The following is a 25,785-nucleotide window of genomic DNA, read 5'->3' as shown; positions in this document are numbered from 1 at the left end:
TGTTTAGTTATTATTGATCTTCGTTGTCCTCATTTAGTAATAAAAATACCCATCAATGATCAATGTTGCCCCATGGCTGACTGGAAGCAGCGTTTCCATTTGCCAGCAGGCATTTTTAATTTCCATAAAGCGTCTCCATATTGGATGTAAACCTGGGATATCCTTGTGATAAGACGATATCAGTCTTGTCCCGGGAGACCCACCATGTTGTAGATGTGTTTAAATACAAAAATGGGTCAGGGGAATTCTGCTTTCTACTTGGATTGCTAAACTGTATGTGAAATCTGTCCTGCAGATCTCAAGCTATAACATATTTTTGTTATGGTAAAACAATTTAATTTGCAAACACATTTGAATGCATTTAATGAATGTGATATTCGTCAATTATATAGAAACATGGTACAACTTTGTGTGTACAAACATGAGAAATGCTCATCACTCCAAAATTACTACTAATAACATAAAAACCCATGGTGCATAGGGAATAAATATACATCAGAACAGAAAACTAGTCAGGATAAGAGTCCTAGCTAGAAAAGAAACCCACAATTGCACTCTATGGGGACAACAATAGGTGGGACAAATGATAAAACCAAGCTAGTAACCTAAGGTGCCAAAAGGCGGAAAACAAAAAAGTTTATTGGCATATAATAGGGAATACACACGTGAAGATATAGGGTAATTGTGTGAAAATATTTAAAATTAAGTGGTGCTAACCCGATGTTGACCTATTCTAAGCTTTTTGTGGTAGAAATACACTTCTCTGAATGTTCACTTTGTGTTGTACAGTAGTTAAATCTGCAGACCAAGCAATATCCTACATGATTTAAAAAAAACAAAAAAACAGTTCTATACTATGATAAAATACTTGTAGCATTAAAAAAAAAAAAAAAGAAAACTTACATTTTTAATGTATTATAATGTATGTCACGGGATACTAGGTATTTTACCAGGATCATTCACTGAGCGAAACAAGATGGTAAAACAAATTGTTGATTATTCCATAGAACCAGACGTACACACAGTGAATTACAAAATACAGAAGAAAACGCACTTACTGGGGGTCTGGGCAACAAAACTGGATTTTACTAGGTGAAATGGCACATAAAATAAAGTCTTTAGGTTGACCGGGACTTCTCCTGGAACTCACATTGGCATGAAGTTCCTGACGCCACCGCTGTATCTGTTCCGGAGCTGCCGAAATCCCTTGACCGGGAGATAGTATAAACGTCCTGGTACTCTTTTGGCTTGCAATCCCAGCTGCGACTGCTACATTCTAATTTCAGAATTTGGCCCCGAAAAGTGGGATTTAGAAAATTTCTCACCTTGAAATTTCTGAAGCCGGCTCGCTGCTATTTCTCCAAGAGCATCTTTTGGTCGTTTCAAATTTACCGCTGCTGTTCTCGCGCTTAGAATCTCGCGAACGGATTGGCTGAGGGTTTCTTATAGTATTTCGGAGTTCATTCATGAAATACTCCAGGCAATACGAGCATGGGAAGAATCCTACCAGCCTATCAGAGCGTTGCCAGTCTATCTAAGCCAGGCAAGCACAGATTCAGATTCTGATAAGGGCATGTTCCAACCTGGCACCACTGCCACCTGTCAGTCAGAAGCCACCTGCGGAGTTAGGCTCCTCAAAGTCTGGGCTGGGCCAATAGTGGTCTGATGACTTCCATTCTTCCCAGGACATGAGTACTTGAGGCAAACCCCGCTGCCCAAATGGCTTTCACACCTTGGCAACCTCTGAGGCTTTCATGTTCGGGACCCGAGCAGACTTGGCCTCTGCAACACTTTACTTATCCAGATTCAGCCGCTCTGTGACGCGTTGACATGTCACATGACCCCACAGCGTAATTTGACGCAGCTCTAAGGTAGAGAGGGGGGCGCGGGCGTCGCACAGGGAAGACGGGGGCGCAGCACAAAAAGTTTGCGCTCCCCTACTTTAATGCATATTCTAGCTTGTTTTGTTCTGAGTGCTGCCTCTACCTTTTTTTTGTTTTTTGTTTTACTGACTCAGTCAGTATTTTAGTAGGACTGACCTTTAGGGAATTCAAGCACCAGTTCAGTATTTTATAAATTTTGCAAACATTATGTATTCCACAGTTTCTATCTGTTACTTAATCAACACCACATACAAATTAAATAATTAAAAAATTTTTTTGCAATACAGTTGGTTGAGAATGAATTGTTAGCATACGATTCAAACTGAACATCTCTTTGGAATGGTTTAACAGTTGGTTATGTGTTTGCAATGTTCCACTTCTTCCCCTATAAAAATTAGGTGAACAAAACATAAAAAAAGATAGTGGCAATGTGCCTAATTTTGTACAAGACCATAAGAGGCATTTCAAATATCTTGACACTATTTAAAGTATAGAAACAGAAATTACCCCTTTTAAAAAAAAAGGTAAAGTGTAAGTTTGTAAATAAAGAAATATGTGCTCAATGACCCGTACTGCGATCACATTTTGATCATTATCAACAATATGATAGATTCCATGACCAGATCAAGAGGACATAATACCTTCCTCTTTGTTTTAACATTTATTGAATGTTTTTTATTTTTTGTTTTGTTTTTTGGCATGCTCAGCACCAGCAGTATATGTATGCGAGCTGAGAATATATTTTAATTCGAATTGACGGGTGTGGGTGTATGCAAGAAGTTGGTAACTATCCTTTTTTTTTTTTTTTTTGTGCCTTGATGCAAGGAAGATGAAGACATGCCTTAGGCCAGGTCCCGGCTGGCTACTGCAGCGCCCGCTGTGGCAGACGCTGCAGGGACAAGAGCCGCCCCTCAATGGGGCCGGGCCCGCTGTGAGGGGGGTGCCGCCGTGCACCGAGTTTTTAAGGGATACCTGACAATTGAGCTGGCGACGGAGTGCTAGGCCACGCCCCCCGGCGGTTCAGCCAATGAGGGCACCCGTCATGCCCCCTGCAGCTCACTGTAGACCGGGGGACTCGGCTGTACGCGCCGCCAGCCTCGCTGATGTGCATGCAATGGGGCCGCAGCCTTAGGCTGAGTCCCCAGTCAGCACTGTGGCACGCGCGCCCGGCAGGGGGCCGGCGCGTGCACAGCGCTACACCGCGGTCTAAGGGGAGAGGGAACGTTTGCGACGGGAGGGGGCGGTAGGTTTGCGGGGGCGTGGCCATGATGTCCCGCGGCTGGTTCGCCCTCATTGGCTGAACCGCCGGCCTCCGTCGCAAACTTTGCTCTTAAATTTCCCTGCCTGCCTGAAAACCTGTCGCGTACCGCAGGGGAAAGGTGCGCGACAAGGTAGGAACTGGGACTGGACTGACTGGGGGGGGCGGGGCTTGAATGCACAGCGCACGCCAAGGCGTGCACTGTAGAAGTGACTGGGGCCGCCCCCTAAGTCTGCTTCACCTCAGGGCTCTTAACTGTCTAGCTGAGCACATCCTTATCTGATTAGTAAAGTCTTCCAAACAAGATTGTCTAATTTAAAAAAAACAAAACTTCATTGGTTTATATATGTACAGCGCCCAATGGAGTCAAAATCGAGGTTGACGTATACAATAGGTACAGAAGGCCAGCACTCACCAAATATGTGAACAATTGATATATTGTGCCATGATTATATATGTGTCAACTATGAGTGACCACTCGTCCACCCTGGGGGCAAGTGCAGGAAAGACCATGGCTGCTGCAGAACCTTTTTCGGAAGAGCAGCTGGCAATTGCTGCTCTGCTTCCTGAAGTTGCACCGCACAATGCTTTGCATAGCAGTGATGATTGACTGCTCTGCTTCTGACGGGGTTCTGCACTGCTTTGGAGGTCCCTGTGTTGATCGAAATGTTGATTATGCATTTGAATATTTAATGCAAAACTTCACTTAACCACTTACATTAGTGTTTGCTAAATAAATCGTTTTACACTTGCAGTGCTGTCTTCATCATACCAGAAAAAGAAAACACACTTGACTATAGTTTCAAACTCAACTTGATTCTACACCGCTCAACACAAGAAGAATACCATAAATAATAAAAGGGTGCTAATCCTTATTGTGTACAGTGAAATATATAAACAATAAAATAAAAAAAGGAAAAACATACAATAACAGTAGAAAAACCCTGGTTAAAAAGTCCACGTATCCCGTGGGAAAAATAGATTTAATCTTGAATGTCCAGTATTAGAATATCAATTCATCGTTCGTGCGCGCTGTGTATTTGATTTGCTCCTATGGCGACCTGCATGAAATCCAACTTCTCGTTCACATCCAACAGCTCTTCACTCACGTCCAATGTACGTTTCGCTGGATGTACTACTGGCTTCTTCTGGGGCTCTTACCCCCTTGTCCAACATGGACCTTAAATACCCACTTATTATGACATCATTAAACACTAAAAAAGTATACAAAATACTGTACCTATATTTCTTAACTGTTCTTGGTTGCCAAATATATTAAATACATAATGTAAATATAATAATAGTGTATACATTTATTTATAGAAAAAAAATTAGAGAAGGTCCTGATTTAACCCTTTCGGGGGCATTGTGTTCAAAATATCCATCTAGGGAGAAGGAGCAGTAAAGACACTGACTCTGGCACTGAGTGTGAAGCACATAAAAACTAGCAGCGCTATACAAGAACAAACAATTATTATTATCTAGCATAGTGATTTTTGAATGGTACCCAGGTGTTCCGCGAGCACCCTTCAAAGGTCCTGCAGCCGCCAGGGGGGGAGAGCTGGGACAACTCTCCCAGCTGTCCCTGGCATGGCGGCACTCCTCGTATCAGTATCAGTGATCAGGTGGCTCAGCAGCATAGACCGTGCGGATGCACGAAGCAAGAGGGGGCACGCGTTGTGCAAGGAATCAGTTTAAACTAGGCGCGACGGGCAGGTCACGTGAGCGGTTCGCCCAATGAGGGCGAACCAGCTCCATGATGTCACAGACACACCTAGACACACACACCCCCCGCGGCACATCAACCATGTCCTGAAAACGCACCCGCTTCGCGCGGGTGAAGTCACGGACGCGCAAGCCTCCGCGCGGACGAAGGCTGTATGGACGCAGCCCTAGGCTGCGCTTATAGTGCCGTGACGTTGCGGCAAACCAAATGCATTATCGCCGGTGGTTATAGTGCACGCAACGGCGACGGAGCAACAGTGCTACCAGAAATCTGGTAGTCACTGATATTTGATTTTTTCCGCCGACGGTCTCTCCTTAAGGCCAATTGGGAGCTTCTCTGTGCCTCTGCCCTCCCCTTTTATGACATCGCTGGCTGACGTCGCCTTTAACTCAAATACAACTATCGCGACGGGTGACATCATTGGTCATGTCGCCGCTGTATAAGCGCAGCCTTAGGCGGGAGGTGAGGGTTGGGATTCCCCCTTAACCAAAAAAGGTTTAAAACCACTGATCTAGCATCTAAACAAAGCAAACGCTATTCTATGGTGAGGATAGGCTCCTAAAATGACTATCTATTTATTTTATTTATTTATAAAAATGTTTTACCAGGAAGTAATACATTGAGAGTTACCTTTCGTTTTCAAGTGTGTTCAAGTATCTTTAGAAAGGCCACTGCAACAAATTCATTGCTGCAAGCAAACTGTGCCCTTCCATAACATCTAATTCAGGGTATACCAGTTGGGCAATACCGGAGAGTAAAAATAAATTGTAATCACGACCTCAATTTTGAGTTGGAAGCTAACAATTACAATCAATTTTTTTTTAATTTTTTTTTTAGCAAGAGGCTATGCATCGAAATGTCAGAGAAAAGCCTATACAAGAGCTAAAGTGAACAACAGAACAGACTTATTAGTACAAAACAAAAATAAAAAAGAAATCACACTATTTGACCAGTATGTATCGTTTAATTACATTAATTGTGCAATGAATGTGGTTATTTATTGACCTGTCCATGAAGTAAAAATGATGTAGGTTTGACAATGCGCCCTTTGAGAGAGAGAATTCTAGAACATATTGGTGATATAAAATCAGGCAACATGATAATCTCAGTAGGAAGACATTTCAAATCCTGTTGATTTTCTCCATAAATGGACTAACAATTCAGGGTATAGACCAAGTACACCTAGGATTGTGTGGTGGAAATTTAGAACTGTGTTTGCTTTATTTAGAAGCTAGATGGATATATATTTTTAACACACTGTCCCCGAAAGGGTTAAAGGAGAACCTTCTCTTTCATTCTTTGAACATTCTCTGAGAGGGGGAGAAGCTCTCATAGAGCAAACGTGTGGAGCAGGATTTCTCACCGGATGCCAAGAACAACGAGAGTAGCGCAGTGATATAGCGCTGGAACCTTTCGAGCAGGAGGCTCATGTAAAGGGGAACCATGAATAATCTCCAATGAGACGCTGCATTGTGGATAAAAGAAAATGGGCTAATGTGATTTACAACATTTTACTTTCACCGAAGTTCCAGTAAATGGCTAATAAGCCAGGGTTGAGGCACAATCATATAGTGCTGTAAACCACAAAATGCATGTATATTTACTACACAGCAAATCGGTTTTAACAGAACTTTATACACCAACTAATAAGGGGCCAGTTGAGTCCAGCTTTGCCCAGTAGGATGGGGACATTTTTGCCCGTTCTTCACAGGGAAAATTGATCTAGTTCTGATGAGTTTAAGAATCGTCGTTGGACTGCAATCTTCAAGTTCTCGCCATAAATGTTCGATTGGATTCAAGTTAGGACTTTGATTGGGCCATTCAAGAATCTTAATTCTCTTCTTGTTTAACCTTTCCAGTGTGGCTTTAGCTATCTGCTTTGGGTCATCGTCCTGCAGAAATGTGAATTTCCTCCCAAGTGGCAGAGTCTCTTGGCTGGCTCAAACAGGTTTTCCTCAAGGATTCTCCTATACTTTGCACCATCCATTCTCCTTTCTATTCTGACAAGCTTTCCAGTCCATGTTCAAGAGAAGCATCCCCGTAACATGCTTGACAGTTGGGATGGTGTTGAATGGGTGATGTGAAGTGTTGGGCTTGCGCCAAACGCAATGCTTGGAAAAGTTAAAATGGGTTGCGAAAAAGCATATAGATGATACTGCAGGCATCTGGAAAAAGATTTTGTGGTCAGACGAGACAAAAATGGTACTTTATGGTCTAAATTCTGAGCATTACTTCTAGCGCAATGACCTGAAGCACAAACCCAAAGCCACACTGGAGTGCTTGAACAAAAAGAGAATTTTTGTTATTGTGTGGCCCAGTCAAACTTCTGACTCGAATCCAATCGAACATTTATAGCGAGACTTGAAAATTGCAGTCAATTGACGATCACCATCCTACTGTGTGAAGAGACCAATCCAAAAAGACTTGTAGTAATTGCTGGATAAGGTTCGCATACCAAGTACTGACTTAACGGGCTGAATACTTATGCAACCAGTACATTTTATTTATTTTTTTGTACATTTCCTTTGCTGACATTTAACCTCCTATTAAAACTCAGTTTAACCACTACAGCTTTGTAGCTTTGAATGAAACAAGGGGGCCAGTGCAGGAAAGAACCTTTTTCGGAAGAGCAGCTGGCAATTACTCCTCTACTTCCTGAAGTTGCACCCCACAATGCCTTGCATAGCAGAGTGATGATTGACAGCACTGCTTCTGTAGGGGTTCGCAGCAGCCACTGCCTTTTATCTCAAGTCACGCACAATTTTGTACTCATGCCAGGCAATTTTTCTAACTGTGTGTGTGTGTGTGTGTGTGTGTGTGTGTGTGTGTGTGTGTGTGTGTGTGTGTGTGTGTGTGTGTGTGTGTGTGTGTTAATTAAATTACACACACCATAAATATCCGGTGAACTAAGCAAGACATTGAATGTGTTTTTAATAGCACAATATAATAATGTAAATGTAAACTTAAGAGTCCAAAGGTTTTTCCATGAATTGATCAGATGCCACAGATTGTGTTTCTTTGTTGTAGCTGTACAATTCTATAACCAATAACTAAATTATGTACATAAGGAAAAGTCTGAGAATATTGAATGTCTTTTCTTGATATGTGCCATTAGGTATATGAAGATGTAGATCAGTGCTGCCAGGCTCTGTCACAAAGGTTGGGGACCCAGCCTTATTTCTTCAGTAAGCAGTAAGTCATCTTGTTATCCTAACAGTACTGTATAACATTACTTACGTTTTTATAAATGCATTTTCTCCAAAGGCATTGAAAACACAACATTGACACTTGTGGAAGCTGACTTTTTAAAGATCAAGATGTAAATAAAGTGTATGGATGTTTTAGGAACTTAAGAACAACATATTAACATGTCTGTGTTAATATTTGAGTATGTTTATGATTTTGAAGTGCTGATTAAAAAAAAGCTTTTGTGGATATATATTTAGTTTATATTGAAAGTACACATATCATAATTAGGTCGCTAGCCACCAGTTGCCCTATTATATTAGCTAAAGCTGCAGAGATCTGCACACGGGTAACTGCACATGTACACTGGCGACACACTTTATTCGAGCTGGGCTAGTCCCACGAATTCGGGTATACCCGGGTGTATTGAGGTTTGTGACTGTTTTCTGCCCGAGTGCATTGAGGTATTTTCCAAGCAGGGATTGAAGCATTTTATTCCCGCTGGCTGCAATACTGCACAGTATATATATATATACTGCATTACAATTCATGAATTTATGCCATCTGGTAGACACGCGAAGCATTGCAGCCTATTAAATCCTAATCATTATCATTTAACAGATCAGCCGCCCGTCAGCCAGGCATGAACCCAGGCTGGGAAGGCAAACACAACGGGGCTTGTCAGAGGTGAGGAGCGGCGCATTCCAGGTATCTGCCAGGTACATACTGGGTATTTGCTCGAATAAAGTGTGTCGGTGCAGTATCAGCTTTGTTTTAAAAGGAATCCCCATATGGCCACTTTTTGTTAATTTATAGTTCCTGCGCATGGGGTCTCCTATACCACGGGTGCGCAAACTTTCCCCCCTGCGCTCACCTGCCTGCTCCACCGTGGAGTCATTTGACATCACGTTGCCATGGCGACACGTCGCTCAGAGCCAAGGTAAGGGAAATTAGAGGTCTTGCACAGTCCCCCGGCATTTAATGTAAATGCCTTTGGGGAAGCATGGGGCCTCTGTGACCACCGCACCATCCCGCCCCCTCCCCAGAAAATCTTGCGCACCCCTGTCCTATAACATAATCAACACAATCATACCTCAGGTTTTCCGACAATATTGCTTCTTATGTTGGACAGTTTAGGGAGCTAAAAGAGCCCTCCAACAACCATATTGCTAAATGTGCCCAATATTATGGTGGTGTGCCCACATTTAAAGCATATATACATTCCACTGACACCTCACCACAACCTCAGCTATATTGTAGGATTCCCGCTAGCAACTATTTTGATACCAATTAATGTAGTAGCACAATATATAATTGTTCGTTTTCATGCTTAAGTGGGAATTATTGAATTATTTATATTGGTCCGTTTAAGAAGCACTGTTTCATGTCAGCACACATGATCCTAAGACCCTAATCGGTTTCGCAGCGCCATTGGCACTTCAAAAGTGGTCACTAAACTGATTGTATCAAGAGGCAGACACTGTCGGAGTTCTTGCGTAGTGGCTTGTGAAGCCTTCTCCATGGCTTTGGTGTGTTTTCTTAAAGTTCAAATCGCTGAAGAACTGGGAGCTCCCAGAGGTAAATACGAGGTTGGTTGTGCTCGGAGAGCTCCCAAGTTCAGAAACAACTTCGTTAGTATTTAAAATTTTTGTTTCATAATTAACATATGTCAAATAGATCTTCATATATTTTTCAACTCGGAACATAACAAATCTCACTGATGGTACATGTTGCGTTTTATTAAGGGCTCATACCGAATAGAGGAATGAATGCTGCAGTAATAATGAGTTTTAGTGATGGCCATTGTCCCATAGGTAGTAGTAGTTTTGGAAACTAATACAATGGAATATGTGATTATGATACTGTATAAAAGGATATAAAAGGATTTTATTTGAACAATATATTTTGTTAGAGCAGAGTCAATTGTGTTGTATCTTTAATTCTGATTAAATATTGCTTAGGCTGAATTTGAATAGAAACACCCACCTGTTTCCACACGTAAAAAATGACAGCTTCAATAGTATCATTCAATTGTGAATTCTTATTTCTGCAGCTCACAGTTTCTATATGACTTCATCTAAAAACCAAGGATTCTGACTATGGAAGGAGTTTGCTTTTCTACAGTGTACTTCCATAATACTATAACTCTTGTGCAGGTGCCATTTAAAATACAGACTGTATGCAACTCGTCCTTTCCCTTATAGCCACATACAAATGTAAGAAACATGTACGTCTCTTACATTTATGAAGTTGCATGTATTTAATGACAACTTTGGAAGTTCTTGTTTTGGAGGAACGTTTTAGTTTTTACGTGTGGTTGTTAAATATGCACTGCTATACCCTAGTGCAGGGGTGCTCAACTCCAGTTCTCAAGACCTCCAACAGGTCAGGCTTTCAGGATATCCCTGCTTCAGCACCGGTGGCTCAATCAGAGGCGCAGTCTCCGACCGGTGCTGAAACTGGGATAACCTGAAAACCTGACCTGTTGGGGTGGTCTTGACTGGAGTTGAGCACCCCTGCCCTAGTGTCTTGACAACTAGAGCAAATGGGTGACAAGGTCAAAGCATTCAAAGCTGTCAGGTATGGAAGTGGTCTTTTTCACAGAACCACTGTTCCCCATTGATTTTGCTGTGATGTTTATTACCATTTGTTTAGCCATTAACACAATATAAATGAATCCAAGTGCTACCACCACAGTTCCTATTCTCACTGACCTAGAAATTCCAGACACATGAAAAGCCCAGAAGGGATGTCTTTAAGTGTTTGAAGTGCACTATTCTCTTTAAAGCGTAGGTTTTGTTATGCGCAAGAGCTGTAGGGGAGGCTGGGAAAGCCAGGAGACTCCTAAAACTTGTCCCACAAACTAAAAGGGCGAGGAACAGTTGGTACAAACCCATGCAGGTTATACCAAGCAGATGACACGTTGTCCGTGTTAAATTCAATGCTTTTGGGTTCGCTGTGCATGGGAATGTTAGCTAGCTCCGTGGCGAAATCTCTGTTTTGAAAGTCCAAAGTATCTCAGAATTTATGCATGCTTCTATATTTAACTAAATATTCATAATGTTGAGATTTTTATAAAAGTACACTCATGTTCACATCTAAATTGTTTTATGTTCTCCCATCTTTCTGAGCCGTTATTTTTTTTCACTTAAATGCCCACATTTCGTACTGTTCTTCACAAAAAATGACACTGAAACCCTACTGCTGATGCATCTGCTTCTTATTTCTCCTCCCCTGCATCTGAGATCAAAATGAGAAAAACAGCATTGCAACAGCCTCTTAATGTAAAGAATCTCAACTGTATGCTTTAATAATGTAATGTAATAGTTTCTATATGACAGAAATAAAGGAATAAACTAACAAATTGCTCTTAGAACAGGGGTGGGCAACTCCAGTCCTCAAGGGCCACCAACAAGCCAGGTTTTCAGGATATCCCTGCTTCAGCACAGGTGGCTCAATCAGTGGCTCGAAGACTGAGCCACTGATTGAGCCACCTGTGCTGAAGTAGGGATATCCAGAAAACCTGGCCTGTTGGTGGCCCTTGAGGACTGGAGTTGCCCACCCCTGTTTTAAAAACACAGGAGCTTTCTTATAATCACTGTGAGGTTAGCTAGACATTAAATGTAATTGGTGTTTGTCTCAGGACCATTTAAATCTCTTTTGTGTTTGTGGACTTTGACAATGATGGGATATAAGGAGGAGACTGACAGTGTGCGATGAAAGGCTAACAGGACAGGCAGTGCTGACAAAGGCAAGAACTTAGAAAGTCATAATTTGTATTTGATCAATCAGCTTATGCATGGTGATGGGAGTGTCCAAAATAATTAGTTTATGGAAATATTGGGTGAGGTGATGGGTGGTTTGAAGTTGCCCAAAATTTATTTCTGCTAATAAGCCCCCTAAAAATTCATCGCTGACGGTGGCTGCTAATACATTTGATGCTGTATGCTGTAAACATTACAAATATAATTCCTGTCCTAAATAGCTGGGTACCTGAAGCACAGGGAGGTAATGGGATTAGCCATATGTCATAGGGACCTGGTGTAAAACTGGAATCAATTTAAGAGATTTGTTTAAGATGCAATGATTGAATTACTATAAAAAAGACATTTGTAGTAGTTTGACATTTTGTAACTCCATTAAAAAAAAAATCACAGATGGTTTTGACTTAAGCATTGTGCTGTTCTGTTTCTTGTACAACTCCTGCAGGCCCACTGAGTTGGATGCACTGGTATTCGGACATCTGTTCACAATTCTTACAACTCAGCTGACAAATGACGAACTCCGTGAAAAAGTGAAGAGCTACAGCAATCTCGTTGCCTTTTGCAGAAGAATTGAACAGAACTACTTTGAAGATCATGATAGCTCTGCGAGTTCCACACTGAGGTTATCAAAGGGTCCTGCACTGCCCTAGGAGTTCTTCGAAGCAGACCACTTTCTGGAATATATTGCTAAATCAGTTGTTAACGTGGATGCTCAGCTGCAAGAAAGAAAATGGAAATCTCATATGTGTTGTAAACTTTACTATATAATTTTCTGTTAAATACCTTCTATATCCCTGGCTTCGTGGCCAGTTTTCTATTGCACACAAAGCATCTTAAGAATCAAACTGTATCTGCATTATAATAAATGTAAGGCAACTGTATGAAAACTACATTTCCTACTCTTTGATCTTGCCCAAAGGCTGCTCACTAAGCCTTATACATATGTAGCATATAGTGCCTTCAGATCCTCACAGTAGATGGACAAAGAGGAGGTAATTTGCATTACACACTGAGGATTACTGTGTTAGTTACATGATGCAGCTAGTCATAGTAAAACTACTGTTTTCAGGTTTTAACAAGTGTGCACTCAGAGAATCTGTGTGTTTACAAGGTGATTAGCTCCTGTAACAGATTAGCATTCCAAAGATGTTCCTCTTTTTTAAAATCAGATGGCAATGTACAGTAGAGTTAAGCCAGTTAAGTAAAATTCAGCTTTTCTCAAAGTACACTCCACCGGTAGATCCCCACTTAAAATAACAGTCTTAAAAATGCAACCTTTGGTTATCTGAGATTTATCTACACTTTGTCTGTTTGCCTTGTTAGAACAAAACCATTTGCTGTTGGTTTGTTTATTTTTGTTCAACTGACTGAAGGCAGAGAATAAAGTACGTCACTATGGCACAGCAAAATGTGTGTAGATACCATACACGTATGCCTGTAATGTTACATAGCTTGTGCATCTTTTTCTTGACTGCAATTTGGTTACATTTGACTGGGAAGTAATTAGCTCACATTCCGCAGTGCCTCATAAAGCAAGGAAAGGTCAGATACTTGAAATGCAGCCATGTCATATAGGTCATCAGTAGGTTACCTTTTGACCTATGCATTGATTGGCCTGTAAGCAAACACCATTTTCTATTGTTACAATTTGCCAGTAATATTTGAAAATTAAAACGTGATGGATTGTTTGAACAATGTTAAATAATCTAACACTAAAACCAAAGTGTATGCTTTTCATTTCCCCCCCCCCTTTTTTTAAATTCATTAAACAAACCCATTGATCACACTTTTTGTGTAGAATGTAAACAAACCTTATTTGATATTGTTAAAACAATCTGTTTAGTCACACTTTATTGCATGTTACATGTCACAATTGAAACCTACTAGTGATTGATCTAATAGCATGGCAGCACTATATAATGTAGGGGTGGCCAACTCCAGTATCCAAGGGCCACCAACAGGCCAGGTATTGTGGATGTCCCTGCTTCAGCACAGGTGGCTCAGTCATTCTGATTGAGCCACCTGTGCTGAAGCAGGGATATCCTTAAAACCTGACCTGTGTGTGGCCCTTGAGGACTGGAGTTGGCCTCCCCTAATGTAATGGATTACAAACAATAAAGTTTCACTGTTTTTACTGTATAATGGTAAAATGTAGACCACACTAAAACAAACAAACATTATTTTTTTTTTCAGTTCCTCTGTAATCCTGATTCTCACCAAGTTAATTGTTAATATTGTACATTTCTTAATGGTACAGTTTTGCTTAGAAAAATGAACTAATGGCAGTGATGTGTTTAGTCAAATATTGGAAACTGAGGATTTAAATCATTTTTAAAAGTATAACGTTTCCATTTGTTTTACAACTGAGACTCAAATGGTGGTACGTGTCCATTTTGTTTACACACCTAATTTATAAAGTGCTTGTTAGAAGACCTATCAGGAATGTAAACAGGATAATAATAAGAGAGGACAGAAATAGACATTAAAAACTGTAACGTTACAATTGTTGCCAAGGCAATTTTACAAAAATAATGTAAAAATATTCACACTTGTCTATTTTTATTAAAGTATCAGTCACCTCATTTGTATCTGTTAAACAGATTACCAATGATTCAATTTGGTCCTAAGTGGGATGCATCTTTAGTTTCAAAAACACAATAACTAGACAAATGTACAATATATATTGTATGATGTGTTTTTTTTATCGCATAGCTGCTGTAGAATTGGGTAAATTAAATCCATGTGTTTGTGGATTTATTTTAAGTTTATAGGTATGCAATCAAGTGTTTTTTTATTTTATTTTGATAAATACTGATATTTTATCAACATTACCTTATTGTTTCAAAAAGTAATAGCCACTTTTTAAATTTTCTTAAGTGGTGACAAAAAGAACTATAGATCGTATCTCAATCCTGCCCATTGTGGAAAATGTCTACTTTCAACTATGCAACAGCTAGTGCCTCCCAGATTTTTGCTTATAACACTTCAGTTTCTAGTTTTAAAAGAATCTGTGATGAGTTGGCCAAGTTTTTTTTTTTTTTTTCTTCGTTTTTTTTCTCCTGGACGTTGCAAATTGGCACAGTGATGGACGGTTATAAAATCCTGAGTGCTTTGGTACTGGACTACAATCTCCTTTGTTAGTTCTGCCTTTATCGATCAGGAAAGTCTCCATATGGATCTGCTCTTATCCGTCACCTAATTTATTTGCAAGTCCTTAAATTCAGGAATCGTCTACCAGAAAAAGTCCTCTGCACTATTGCACTAAAATAGATCTTAAATACAAATGTCCAGGGTGGCGCTCTCATACTAATAGAATAAATAATTATTGATGTGTACTGTGTTTCAAACCAGCACAATAGTGAATTAAAGCAGCGATACCATACATTAAACAGTGTGAAATGATAGAGTGAGTTATGAATCTATAAAGTGACTAAAGTTCACTAAAATAGTAAAGTGCAGATTAAAGTACAAGTGATAGTGAGCAAAGTATGTGAAAAAAATGAATAATCCAATGAAAAAAAATATCCTCCATTCAACCTTCAAACAAGAAACCATTATATATATACACGCACACGAAACACCACAGGGTAATATTGTAAGAACTCTTGTCGGTAGAGACTCAAAGAAACCTCCAACGGTTGTACTCCCATAGTAATAAGTCATAATGAGCTAATCACAATCAGTGGCAATGTTAATTGATAGTGTAACAGAAATGGTGATCTCAGGAGAGAGAAGAAAAGATACACACAAATATGAAAAAATAAAAACTTTGTGATTTGCTCATTATGACTTACCAGTATGTGAATACAACCTTTGGAGGTTTCTTTGAGTGTCTACCCACAAGAGTTCTTACAATATTACCCTATGGTGTTTCCTATTTGTGTTTTTTTTTTTTTAAATTGAATATGAATGGTACAGTATTGTCTTTCCAGGGAAACGAGGGAAAAGGAGACAACTTAAATAGATCTGCAATTCTTGACCATTTGTACTGAATATATGTATATGTATATATATATATATATATATATATATATATATATATATATATATATAATGTATCCCAGGACATAACCGGCCTAGGCCACCAACGCATGCATCCTGCTTCCTCCAAAATAAGTCTTACACTGTGTTGATGGAAGTGAAATAGGTCACAGCTTTATTAACCAAATCCAAGACACAATTGCATTCCAGCCCTCAAAGTACTAAACCCATATGGGGTGAGGCCTTGGCTAGCTGCCTAGGTGGGCCCAACCCCTGGGATGCATCAACTAGTGTAGCTGGGCACTTGTCTTTCCCTTATGGCTGCTTAGGCCTAACCTTTCAGTTGGCGCATAGTGCCCACTATCCTTTTGCTTGTGAATTAGCAGTTTACATTGATAAATAAATGGCAGGTATTTTAGCTGCTTTTCTGCACTCTACTTTAATTTTAACGCTTATTTTGCAGCTTTATCATTTTGCCTATGTGGACCAGCTGGGATTTTTTTTTTTTATATAATTGACTTGAAAACCACTCTTGAGTTTCCTGGATACTGAATGTTGCAAAGTCTGCTCATTTCAATGGCGATTTTCAATTTGGCCAAAACGGCATTTAATTATTTTTTTCAGGGCTGCTTTGGGTATCTATTCACACTTTATTTAATTTGGAATATACATTTTCCACAATTTTTGTTTATGCCAAAAAACCGGCAGAGATTGGCCCTATTTAATATAAACTAAAGGTGAAAAGTCCATATTCCAGTCACATTCTTAATAATTTCATATTTACTATATGGAGTTTCTTGTTCCATTAAAAAAAAAATTTTAATTTGTAAAGGTGACATATCTGTTCCCCTAGAAAAATAGGCTTATGTAAAGTTTTCATTGTTGTTAAAGCTGCACTTCAAACTGCCGTTTAAAAAAAATATATATATATATACTGTATATATATTCCCATTCAATATGTGCATCAATACAATCTGCACACTGACAAGTGATTAGCTAAACTGCAGATCGATCTGTTCTGTAATCTGTTCTGTAATCAATCGCTTATATAATTCAAGTCTTGCACAGCATTTTGGGCAATGTAGTTCCTGGAATATGATTGACTGGGCAGTTACTAGATACACTTTGGTTCACTGCTAGAGAGAGGGCGGGGCTCAAGAGCAAGAGCCTATCAGAAGGGGAAGGGGGCTGTCACTTTGGAAATGCTTCCTACATTAGAAACATTAAAAATGTCTCTTAAAACTTTTTTTTTTTTTACATTTTTTAAATGCTACAAGTATTTTCTCGTAGTTCAGAACTGATTTATTTAAAAAAAAAAGGACATGTAGGATATTGCTGAACTGCTGCTTTAAAACATCATATCTGGGAGTTTAACAAAATGCAATTTGTAACCATCTTTGAAAAGGACAAACTGTTCTTGCAGATAGTTAAAGCTCGGTGTTGTGAAGAACAGATTACCTCCAACATACAAATGGGAGATGCGCTTAATGAGGCCTCATAGGATCAGCTGGACTGCTAGAAAACGCTTCATTTCCTATGGATTTCTTTCCTTAAAACCAGCACAAAGCTCCCATGGCTTCACAACAATTATCACACACTTGTTCTGCAGGTTTTTAGGGTTTCTGCATTAGTCAGGTTGAGAAATCCATGGTATTAATCATGACTGAAGTCGTTATTTATCACCTGCTGGGCGGGAAATAATATTTTTGGCTCTAGTGGGGCCGCAGGCCAAAGGTACCAAATTAAGTAAAACATCTAAACAGTGGTAAGGAACATTTTCTCTGATTAATGAATTGTTACAAAGAAAAAGTCCTTGTTATCTGGTCTTCCCAAACTAAATAAGAGCTCACAACAAAGTTCTGGTCAGAGCCAGAAGAAACACCATTTTATTGTTAAATCCTAAGTGGTTAAAGATATTAGAAATGTGGTATGTCATATTATTGACCGGTCTGTCGACTATAAAGATTAATGGGATTTGAACCTGAATAAAATCCCAGAAAAGCTGCACTTACTTGGAATGTGCCTCATTCATTGGAGTCATTGTTACCTGCAATGGCTTCAATGGAGCTTGCTCATTAAAATCAAAATCGGTCTACTGAGGTGTTCTTTCACCGTCCTGATCATCTCACTGACTATTCGAATATATTTGATAAATATTGATCAGTTTGAGTGCTTCTTTATTGTATTGTTAAAGCAAAATGCCAGGGGAAAAAACGCTGTCTGCACTCAAATGTCATGTACAAAAAAGTGATATTTACATATTGTCCAAAAGGTAAAAAAAGCTCAAGTTTGTCAGCCCTGTATTGCAATTTTGCATTATCTGTGTTTAGTTTCATTATGATATTGTGATTTTTGTACCTTTTTGAACAATATTGAAATACATAACATTTTTGTACATCACATTTGAGTGCAGACTGTTTTCTGACTGCGTTTCTTTCCCTGACTATTGCCTGATTGATTATTGGGGCTTAATTTTTTTGGTGGGCCCATGTCATGGGATTTTTTTTGCACCTAATATATTTTGTAGGTAGTTATTTTATATACATTTGAGTGCACCATTAACCCAATTGAGTATATTTATTGAATTGTGGCATTAAAGAAAAATAAACCCAATCATCACCCAAAAAAAGTGAGCAAAAAATAAAGCATCTTAAATATACAATATTCTTTCTTCTGGAGTTTCAGTTTGTAATCCTCAAATAATATAATCCTATACAGGCCTAATTCTTGGGAAAATGCAAGTGGAAATTCCAGCAACATTGTAAAAATAAAATAAAATATGGTTAAAAACCTCATACAAATATTGTGTTATGAAAAATGTTTCTAGCTGTGGGAACAGTTACAATCATGCTGCTCTCAATACTAATAATTTACTAGATATTTCCATATGACAGTGCACTGAGGGTCAATAGTCCTGGTCCCCTTTAAATGTGTTTTGTTTTTCAAATATATATATATTTTCATCATGAAATCATTACCCATCCTAATTCCTGCAGGTTGAAACATGACCCTCATCTTAACGGTAGCTACAGTCAAATATTCACACTGGGATGCTTTTTCCTTGCTGCATGTCAGAAGCCATCTTGCTGCAAATGCTTCACGCACCTCAGAGTGCAGCTTGTGGAACTGATGAGGTGAGGAGCACTGCACGACAGCTCTGTGCTGGTAATCACAGGACTGAAGAAACACATATATCATCTGCCACATAGGTTGGCATTTCAAGTAAAAACCTTCACATTGTGTAAGATGTTGGACAAATGATGGCCATATGCATGTTTGTCTCCGTGCAGATGGCTCTACAACCGCAGCTAGGGAAAAGCTGAGCTAGGCATTTTCCGCAGATACAATTTAATATTAGTGACACAGTTTATGTCCTCTGCAAAAATAATAATGGAAGGTAAGGTGACATAAATTATTTGCAAATCATTTGACATATGCTGGGCATTGTCCATGCAATAATCGCTTTGAGTCCGTCAGTTAAAGATATGAACCACGCCACTGTGGGTTTAGATCATTTTCTTTCAGATATTTCAAGATTTAGTCTACTGAGAAACAAAACAATCGCATGTTATTGTATTGTGAGACCTGCTGTGTTACCATCAAAGGGGCAGTGAAAAGCAACTCCACTAAAAGTCATCTGCCTTATTATTTCAATTGTATTTTTGTTGCTGTTTGATTGGGGTGTGTATTTCTTCAATACCATAATTCTTTTCCAAGCAATAACATGATACACAATTTACACATACGAAAACGCTCTGGTTGTCCTGTTAGAGATGCAATCCCACATTCCTGGCAAAAAAAACCCCATACTTTTGGAAAAGTGTCTTCCTTGAACAAATCTAACAATGCAAATAGCAAAGGGTTGGCTGCTTTCATTTTTGGGGGGATATTAGTTGCAAGTTGAATTTCTTAGTGGCCTCGGAATGGAGGAGGGTTTGTCAATCAAGTGTTTTCTTTACCCTTAGCCCACCCTGTCTTGTTGGAACCAATAAAGAGAAGGGGATTGAACTCCAGCTGTACAAGCACTTGCTGAACACAGGGACATCAGACAAAAAGGAGTAGCCCATCCCAAGTCAAAACGTAAAAAAAAATATATATATTTTTTAAATACTTTAGGCACCAATCACCAGATGAGACCCCTTAAACATTTCTGTGGAATTTGTTCACTTTGGTCCTAGGCAGTAGCGGATTTAAAAATATGGCGCCTTTAGGCAGTTACCTTCTGCCGCCCTCCTGTTCCCATGGCAACATGGCCACGTGCTTGCCGCTCGCGCATGCGCAGAAGCGGCAAACGCCGATTGCGTGAGGTGGCATGCCGCCTCCAAATTCTGCCGCTTTAGGCTCGGGCCTAATGGAAAATCTGCCACTGGTCCTAGGAGGAATTGCAGCTTTTAATCGCAAAAGGCGATCCTGGAGCGATCAAACACTAGATACGGGAAACAGATTGTCCTGACCGCTCCATCAGAGCGGTCAGACCAATCTGATCCTAACAAGATGAACATTTGCACATAACATACCTGGTACATTGTAAGGGTCCCATGCAATGTATAGAGGTTAAAGACATACCTACCGACCAACTCAATGTTAACATTTTAATAAAGATCCAGGCCCATCTTTCCTTTGGTCTTACTTTATTATAGGCATGTCATCATTGATCCAGGCCCATCTTTCCTTTGGTCTTACTTTATTATAGGCATGTCATCATTAAAGCACCAAATAGGAATTCAAAATCAGTATTAGATTACTATCACATGATTTATCTGGAGAACAGTTAAAGGGTATGGAAAAACGTTTTGAGAATGAAACCATAATAAAAAATACTTAAAGCTGCAATACTACACTTCTCCCCCCCCCCCTTTTATTTTTATTTTTATATGTAAAGCATGTGACAATATATAATTCTACAGTCTTACCCGAGCTGGTGCTCCTGTTATACATCTATAAAAATTCTGATTGTGTTCCTAATTAAATGGCCGCCTTCTGACTGCTGCAGTCAATGAAATACTGCAACTGATATCTAACATTATATTACTAAGTGTGACACAGTATTGGTACAGCTTTCAGAGTAATATAGTTTGCTGTTTGAACATAGCAACAAATCTGTTTGTGATACTTTGTTGCCAATGTGCAGAGCTCCAAAAGGTGTGTGTCAGAGCTTGCTTCAAAAGAGGAAGTGGGTATGACTTTCAAAATGGTTGCTGTAGCAACCAAAGAAGGATCAGTACATTAAAAATGGCATGATAGGTTTAAAAAACATACAGACATTATCTAATACTACAGAACTGCTTTAAGATTTTGTTGATTTTTCAAATTTCTCCTTAAAATGTATAATATATTCATTGAATTGTTAGTCATACAAAACATTGTTTACTGTAGAGAAAACTATTCCTTGAGTGCAACATGTATGTATATACAAATGTATTTATATAGCGCCATAAATGTACATCGGGCTTCACAGCTGTAATACACATGGCATAATTACATAAATAACAAATACTACAAATAACACATAATGGGAAGGAGTGCTTCAGACATAGAAGTAACATTTAGGAAAAAGAGTCATTGCCCCGAAGAGCTTACAATCTAATTGGTAAGTAGGAATAACCTACAGAGACATTAGGAAGGTCTTCTGGTACGTGCATCTGCAAGGGGCCAAGGTCGATATATAGTATCAGCGATTGAGCTACTCGTGCTTCATTAAGGAGGTGGGTTTTAAGATGGGTCTTAAAGGTGGATCATCAGAAAAGTACGGTAAAGGTCGTTGTCCAGATCATTAAACAATTTATAAAAAGGAAAAATTAACAAATTGTATGTTTAAAACAGAATATGAGGCTGCACTGTGTAATAATACAGAATACTTCTTGCAGCCCCTCAAACTTGCCACTCCAAAAAGATATAGGTCCCGAATACACCAACTCATGCCGGGTCAATTCTCCTTTTCCATTTCAATCTTGTTCACATCTCCCTGAGACCTCGCCTAGAAAGGAGCAAAACTTATAACACCCAGTATATGTCACAAGACACCCTAAAGATTGAGACTAGGAAAGAAGCTGCCAGTTGGACTCTTATTACTCATTAGAAGACAATCTCCTGCATTGACAGCCATATAAACTATATTGTCTCTTCACATTGAGTACAGTAGATAATCTAGTCCTGTCACATTTTGAATTCAGAATAATTCTAATAAAATGTCATTTTTGTTGTTGTAGCAGAACCTCCAGATGTCATTGATTCTGTGCTCTTGGTCCTTGACCGTGTCACTACCACATTGTTGATATAGTGTTTGATATTTAGACGACAATAACCAATAGATATATATGCATATATACACAGGGCTCGACAAATGCACAAGCGTGCGAGTGTGTTACCGGCAGCGGGGTGCTGCAGTGTCTCCTGGCATTTTCCTGCATCTCTCTGTCAAACTTCAGTGTCTCCCCCTGCATCTCCCATTAAAATGGCTGCACAGTTTCAAATGATGCAGCATCTCCATGACAACGAGATGCTACGTGATGACATGATGTCACATTGACTCCGAGACATTAAGAAACATGGCAAATCTTGAACAAAGTTTCCTAACTACATGCCCCCACAAACCCTACAAATACTACAGATACATTGATGACCTGTTTATAATATGGACAGAGGGTGAAGGAAACCTACAACAATTCCACGAGTCCCAGAACTCATTTCATCCATCAATTAAACTCAAAATGGATTACTCGGCAAACCTAGTAAACTTTCTAGACACACCAGTAACACTGAAAGATGACAAACTACACTCATCTGTATACAGGAAACCTACAGACAGATGCAGTTACCTCCACAACTCCAGCTTCCATCCCACTCATACAAAACAAGGTATCATACACAGCCAGGCTATAAGATACCACTGCATATGCTCTGACACTGAAGACAGAAACAGGCATCTCACAACCCTGACCGAATTGTTCAGACAGAAGTGATACATGCCAAAGACTATAGCCAGAACTATTACATCTGCACTAAAAGCCCCATGAGAACACCTACTACAATACAGACAGAGAGAACCTACCACACGCATACCACTAGTGGCCACAGACATCCCTACCCTAGAGGTATATGAAAAATAATCAAAGATCTGCAACCCATGCTGGAAGAGCATGTGACATTAAAAAAAATCTTTCCCAAACCTCCCGTTCTTGCGTTCCGACAACCACCAAACCTCAAACAGAAATTAGTCAACAGAAAACTTCACAACGAACTTAAAGACACTGATAATGGCACAAAACCGTGGAACAACACACGTTGCAAACACTGCAAACATATATGCCAAGATCACACAGTCAGTCACAACAATGGAACACTCAATGTTAAAGGATCGTACAGCTGCACATACAGGAACGTGGTTTATATAATTCAATCCAGCCCAAAACTTCAAGGAAGAATGAATATGCACAGACACTCTATACTACACCACGAAGAAGGAAGATACTGCTCACCAGTGGGACATCATTTCTCACTAACAGATAATTCCAACCCCGCCTTTCACCATTATCACCCAGCACACAGCACTTCCACTGCAGCAAGGGATTCTGGGAAATGACATGCAAATGAGCACAGAGTGCTACCTTTTGCTTCAAAACCATAAACATGGTTCCCTATAGGCTTAAGCTTGCTGCATGGTGAAAGGCGGAGTTGCAGACCTGTCTAAGGCTGAGTCTATAGACATTTCTCCCGTGCGGAGGTGCGCAGAGGCTCAAGGAAAGCGGGTGCTTTCCCTGGCCTTACTACGCACGCCGTCCGGGGCGTGTCTATGGGCAGTACAGTGACATCACGGAGCTGCTTCGCCCTCATTGGGCGAACCGCTCACGTGACCGGCCCTCCGCTCCCCTCAGCACGTAAACTAAAAAAACTTTGACTGCTACGCCTCCGCACGCTGTGGAAGCGTATGCAAGCCCCTGCTAAAGCTGCTCTCATTGCGGCTGCAGGGGCTCACTGGCAAGCATGAGCGCGGCTCAGCGGCTAAGCGCTGACCATGCCAGCGGCCTAAGACATGCAAATGAGCACACAGTAATATTTCCATTTGCTATATGCTTTGCTGTGGAGGGTTTTTGTCACTGTTTTTACTCACCATAACTTAACTAAGTATAAATATATATATAGGCAGGGGTGTTCCTCACAGCAGTGGTGCAGACGCAGCAACGCAGTAGGAACGAGACAGCACACAGGTAATTTTCAAAAAGATTGTATTAGAGTAGGTGGCACAAATGCCAACATTTCGGTCCTCACAGAGGGACCTTTCTCTAGGCAGTGCACTGTGAGGACCGAAATGTTGGCATTACTCTAATACAATTGTAACCCTCAGACCCTCCCCCCCCCCCTGCCGGTTCGAAGATTGGACCCCCTAGGGTGTGCTAAGATCTGGCTATATGTGTCTAGGTGGTGCATACCTGTGTGGAACAGGAGGGCCTGAGTCTCCCACGATGGTATGGGGGACAACAGGGACAGGTTTCTGGGGTACATGCCTTCATCTCTTAGTGGTACAGCGCCTCCATCTCTGGCAAGCCCTAGCAGGGTAGGGTGAAATCCTTCCAGAGAACCCCACTCAGGGGCGAGAGATTTCAGTCTCAGTCAAGTCATTGTTAAAAGCAGCAGCAGCTTCCTTTATTCACACAGCAGCAGCACACAGCAACAGTACACATCAATAGTCCCAGCCACACGCTGGTATCAGGTACAGGGTCTTCTTTCCCCAGACTGCACACCGTCAGGATGGTCTGTGGGTGTTCAAGGTCTCCCTGCCACCACCCCAAGCTGCGGTCGCTCAGGGTGGGGCTAGCTCTTCCCTCACCCTCTATGCAGGGTGAGAGGCATTGGTCCACCACAGTTCTATCAACTCTAATCAGGGCCTGCCTGATCTCCTTCAACTGTGTCACACTAACAGCCACTCTCTCGTAGTACTGCTCAGGTCTGAACCCAGGACAGAACTGCTTGTCACTGACAGGAACAGGCAAGACTAACTTTAGACAGCCCTGCCCCTCAAGATGTCAGCAGACCCCTCCTCTGTGTCTCTTGCCTTAGACACAGAGTCAGGTGGCCTACCTTCACCACTCAAGGCAGGGCTTGAGGTGGGGGAAACCCATTATAACTACTGGCAGCCTGCCCTTAGCAGGGCTTATACCAGTAGGAGGATAGACGTATAACCCATTTTCTTACCAGGGCTACACAATCTTTTTGAAAATTACCTCTGTGCTGTCTCGTTCCTACTGCATTGCTGCGGCTGCACCACTGCTGTAAGGAACACCCCTGCCTGTTTACTACTGCTAAGGGATATGCACCTACCTTTTACTGCATACATGTGAGTGCCAACTACTCTCCATTTACATATATTACATATTCATTGTGGTCATTTAGATTTTTACAATTGTACGCCATTAAATATGCTGTGAAGCTATATTCCCTATACTGAAGATTTTAGTTCCAGCATGGGGGGGGGGGGGGTCACATTTTACTGAACTTGGCCTGTGTGGTAATGTTTCTTCTATTGTGTGTAAATACAGATTAATACCAAATGTATTCATCCTCCACTGCAAATAAAATGATATTCAGTACTCCTTTGAGATACTTTTGTCTTGAAGCTGACAGGCATTAAAGCCTGTTTTACAGTATCACTATATAAATTGTAAGATGTTTCAGCTTCAATGTGTTATGAATCCGTAGTACATAAAATGTATTCATTTGATGAATGACTTGAAATGGTTGTGTGTCTTAAGTTTTTAAGAAGCATTATAAATTCTGCTAATGGTTTTAAGGCCACATTTTGACATGGAAACAAGATCTTTTTCATGTCATATCAGAACCGTTTTATCAATGGAGAATCATATTTTATGTTATTTTTTTTTTTTTGCAGTGATCTCTCAAATAAGATTTATTGCTCCTCTACCCATGAAATAGACTTATCTTTTGTTTTTTGAAAGGTACCAATTGTGGGTGAAAAAAAACTATACATAA

General features: G+C 40.2%; 1 protein-coding gene across 4 annotated transcripts in view; it reads left to right on the top strand.

Annotated features, from left to right (window-relative positions):
* Window positions 1-14,160, top strand: part of MTX2 (metaxin 2) — a 77,151-nt gene extending 62,991 nt beyond the window's left edge. For all 4 annotated transcript variants that reach the window (XM_075608998.1, XM_075609000.1, XM_075608996.1 and 1 more), the window contains 2 exons: window positions 7,983-8,059; window positions 12,263-14,160. In XM_075608998.1, coding sequence (XP_075465113.1) covers window positions 7,983-8,059; window positions 12,263-12,467 — 282 coding nt within the window. In that variant the 3' untranslated portion in view covers window positions 12,468-14,160. The remainder of the gene's footprint in view (window positions 1-7,982; window positions 8,060-12,262) is intronic.
* Window positions 14,161-25,785: the final 11,625 nt, after the last annotated feature.

This window comes from Ascaphus truei, chromosome 7 (genome assembly GCF_040206685.1).
Source record: "Ascaphus truei isolate aAscTru1 chromosome 7, aAscTru1.hap1, whole genome shotgun sequence".
Lineage (NCBI taxonomy): Eukaryota > Metazoa > Chordata > Amphibia > Anura > Ascaphidae > Ascaphus > Ascaphus truei.
Note: the sequence above shows the minus strand (reverse complement) of the source record. Positions and strands in the feature narration are given on the sequence as shown.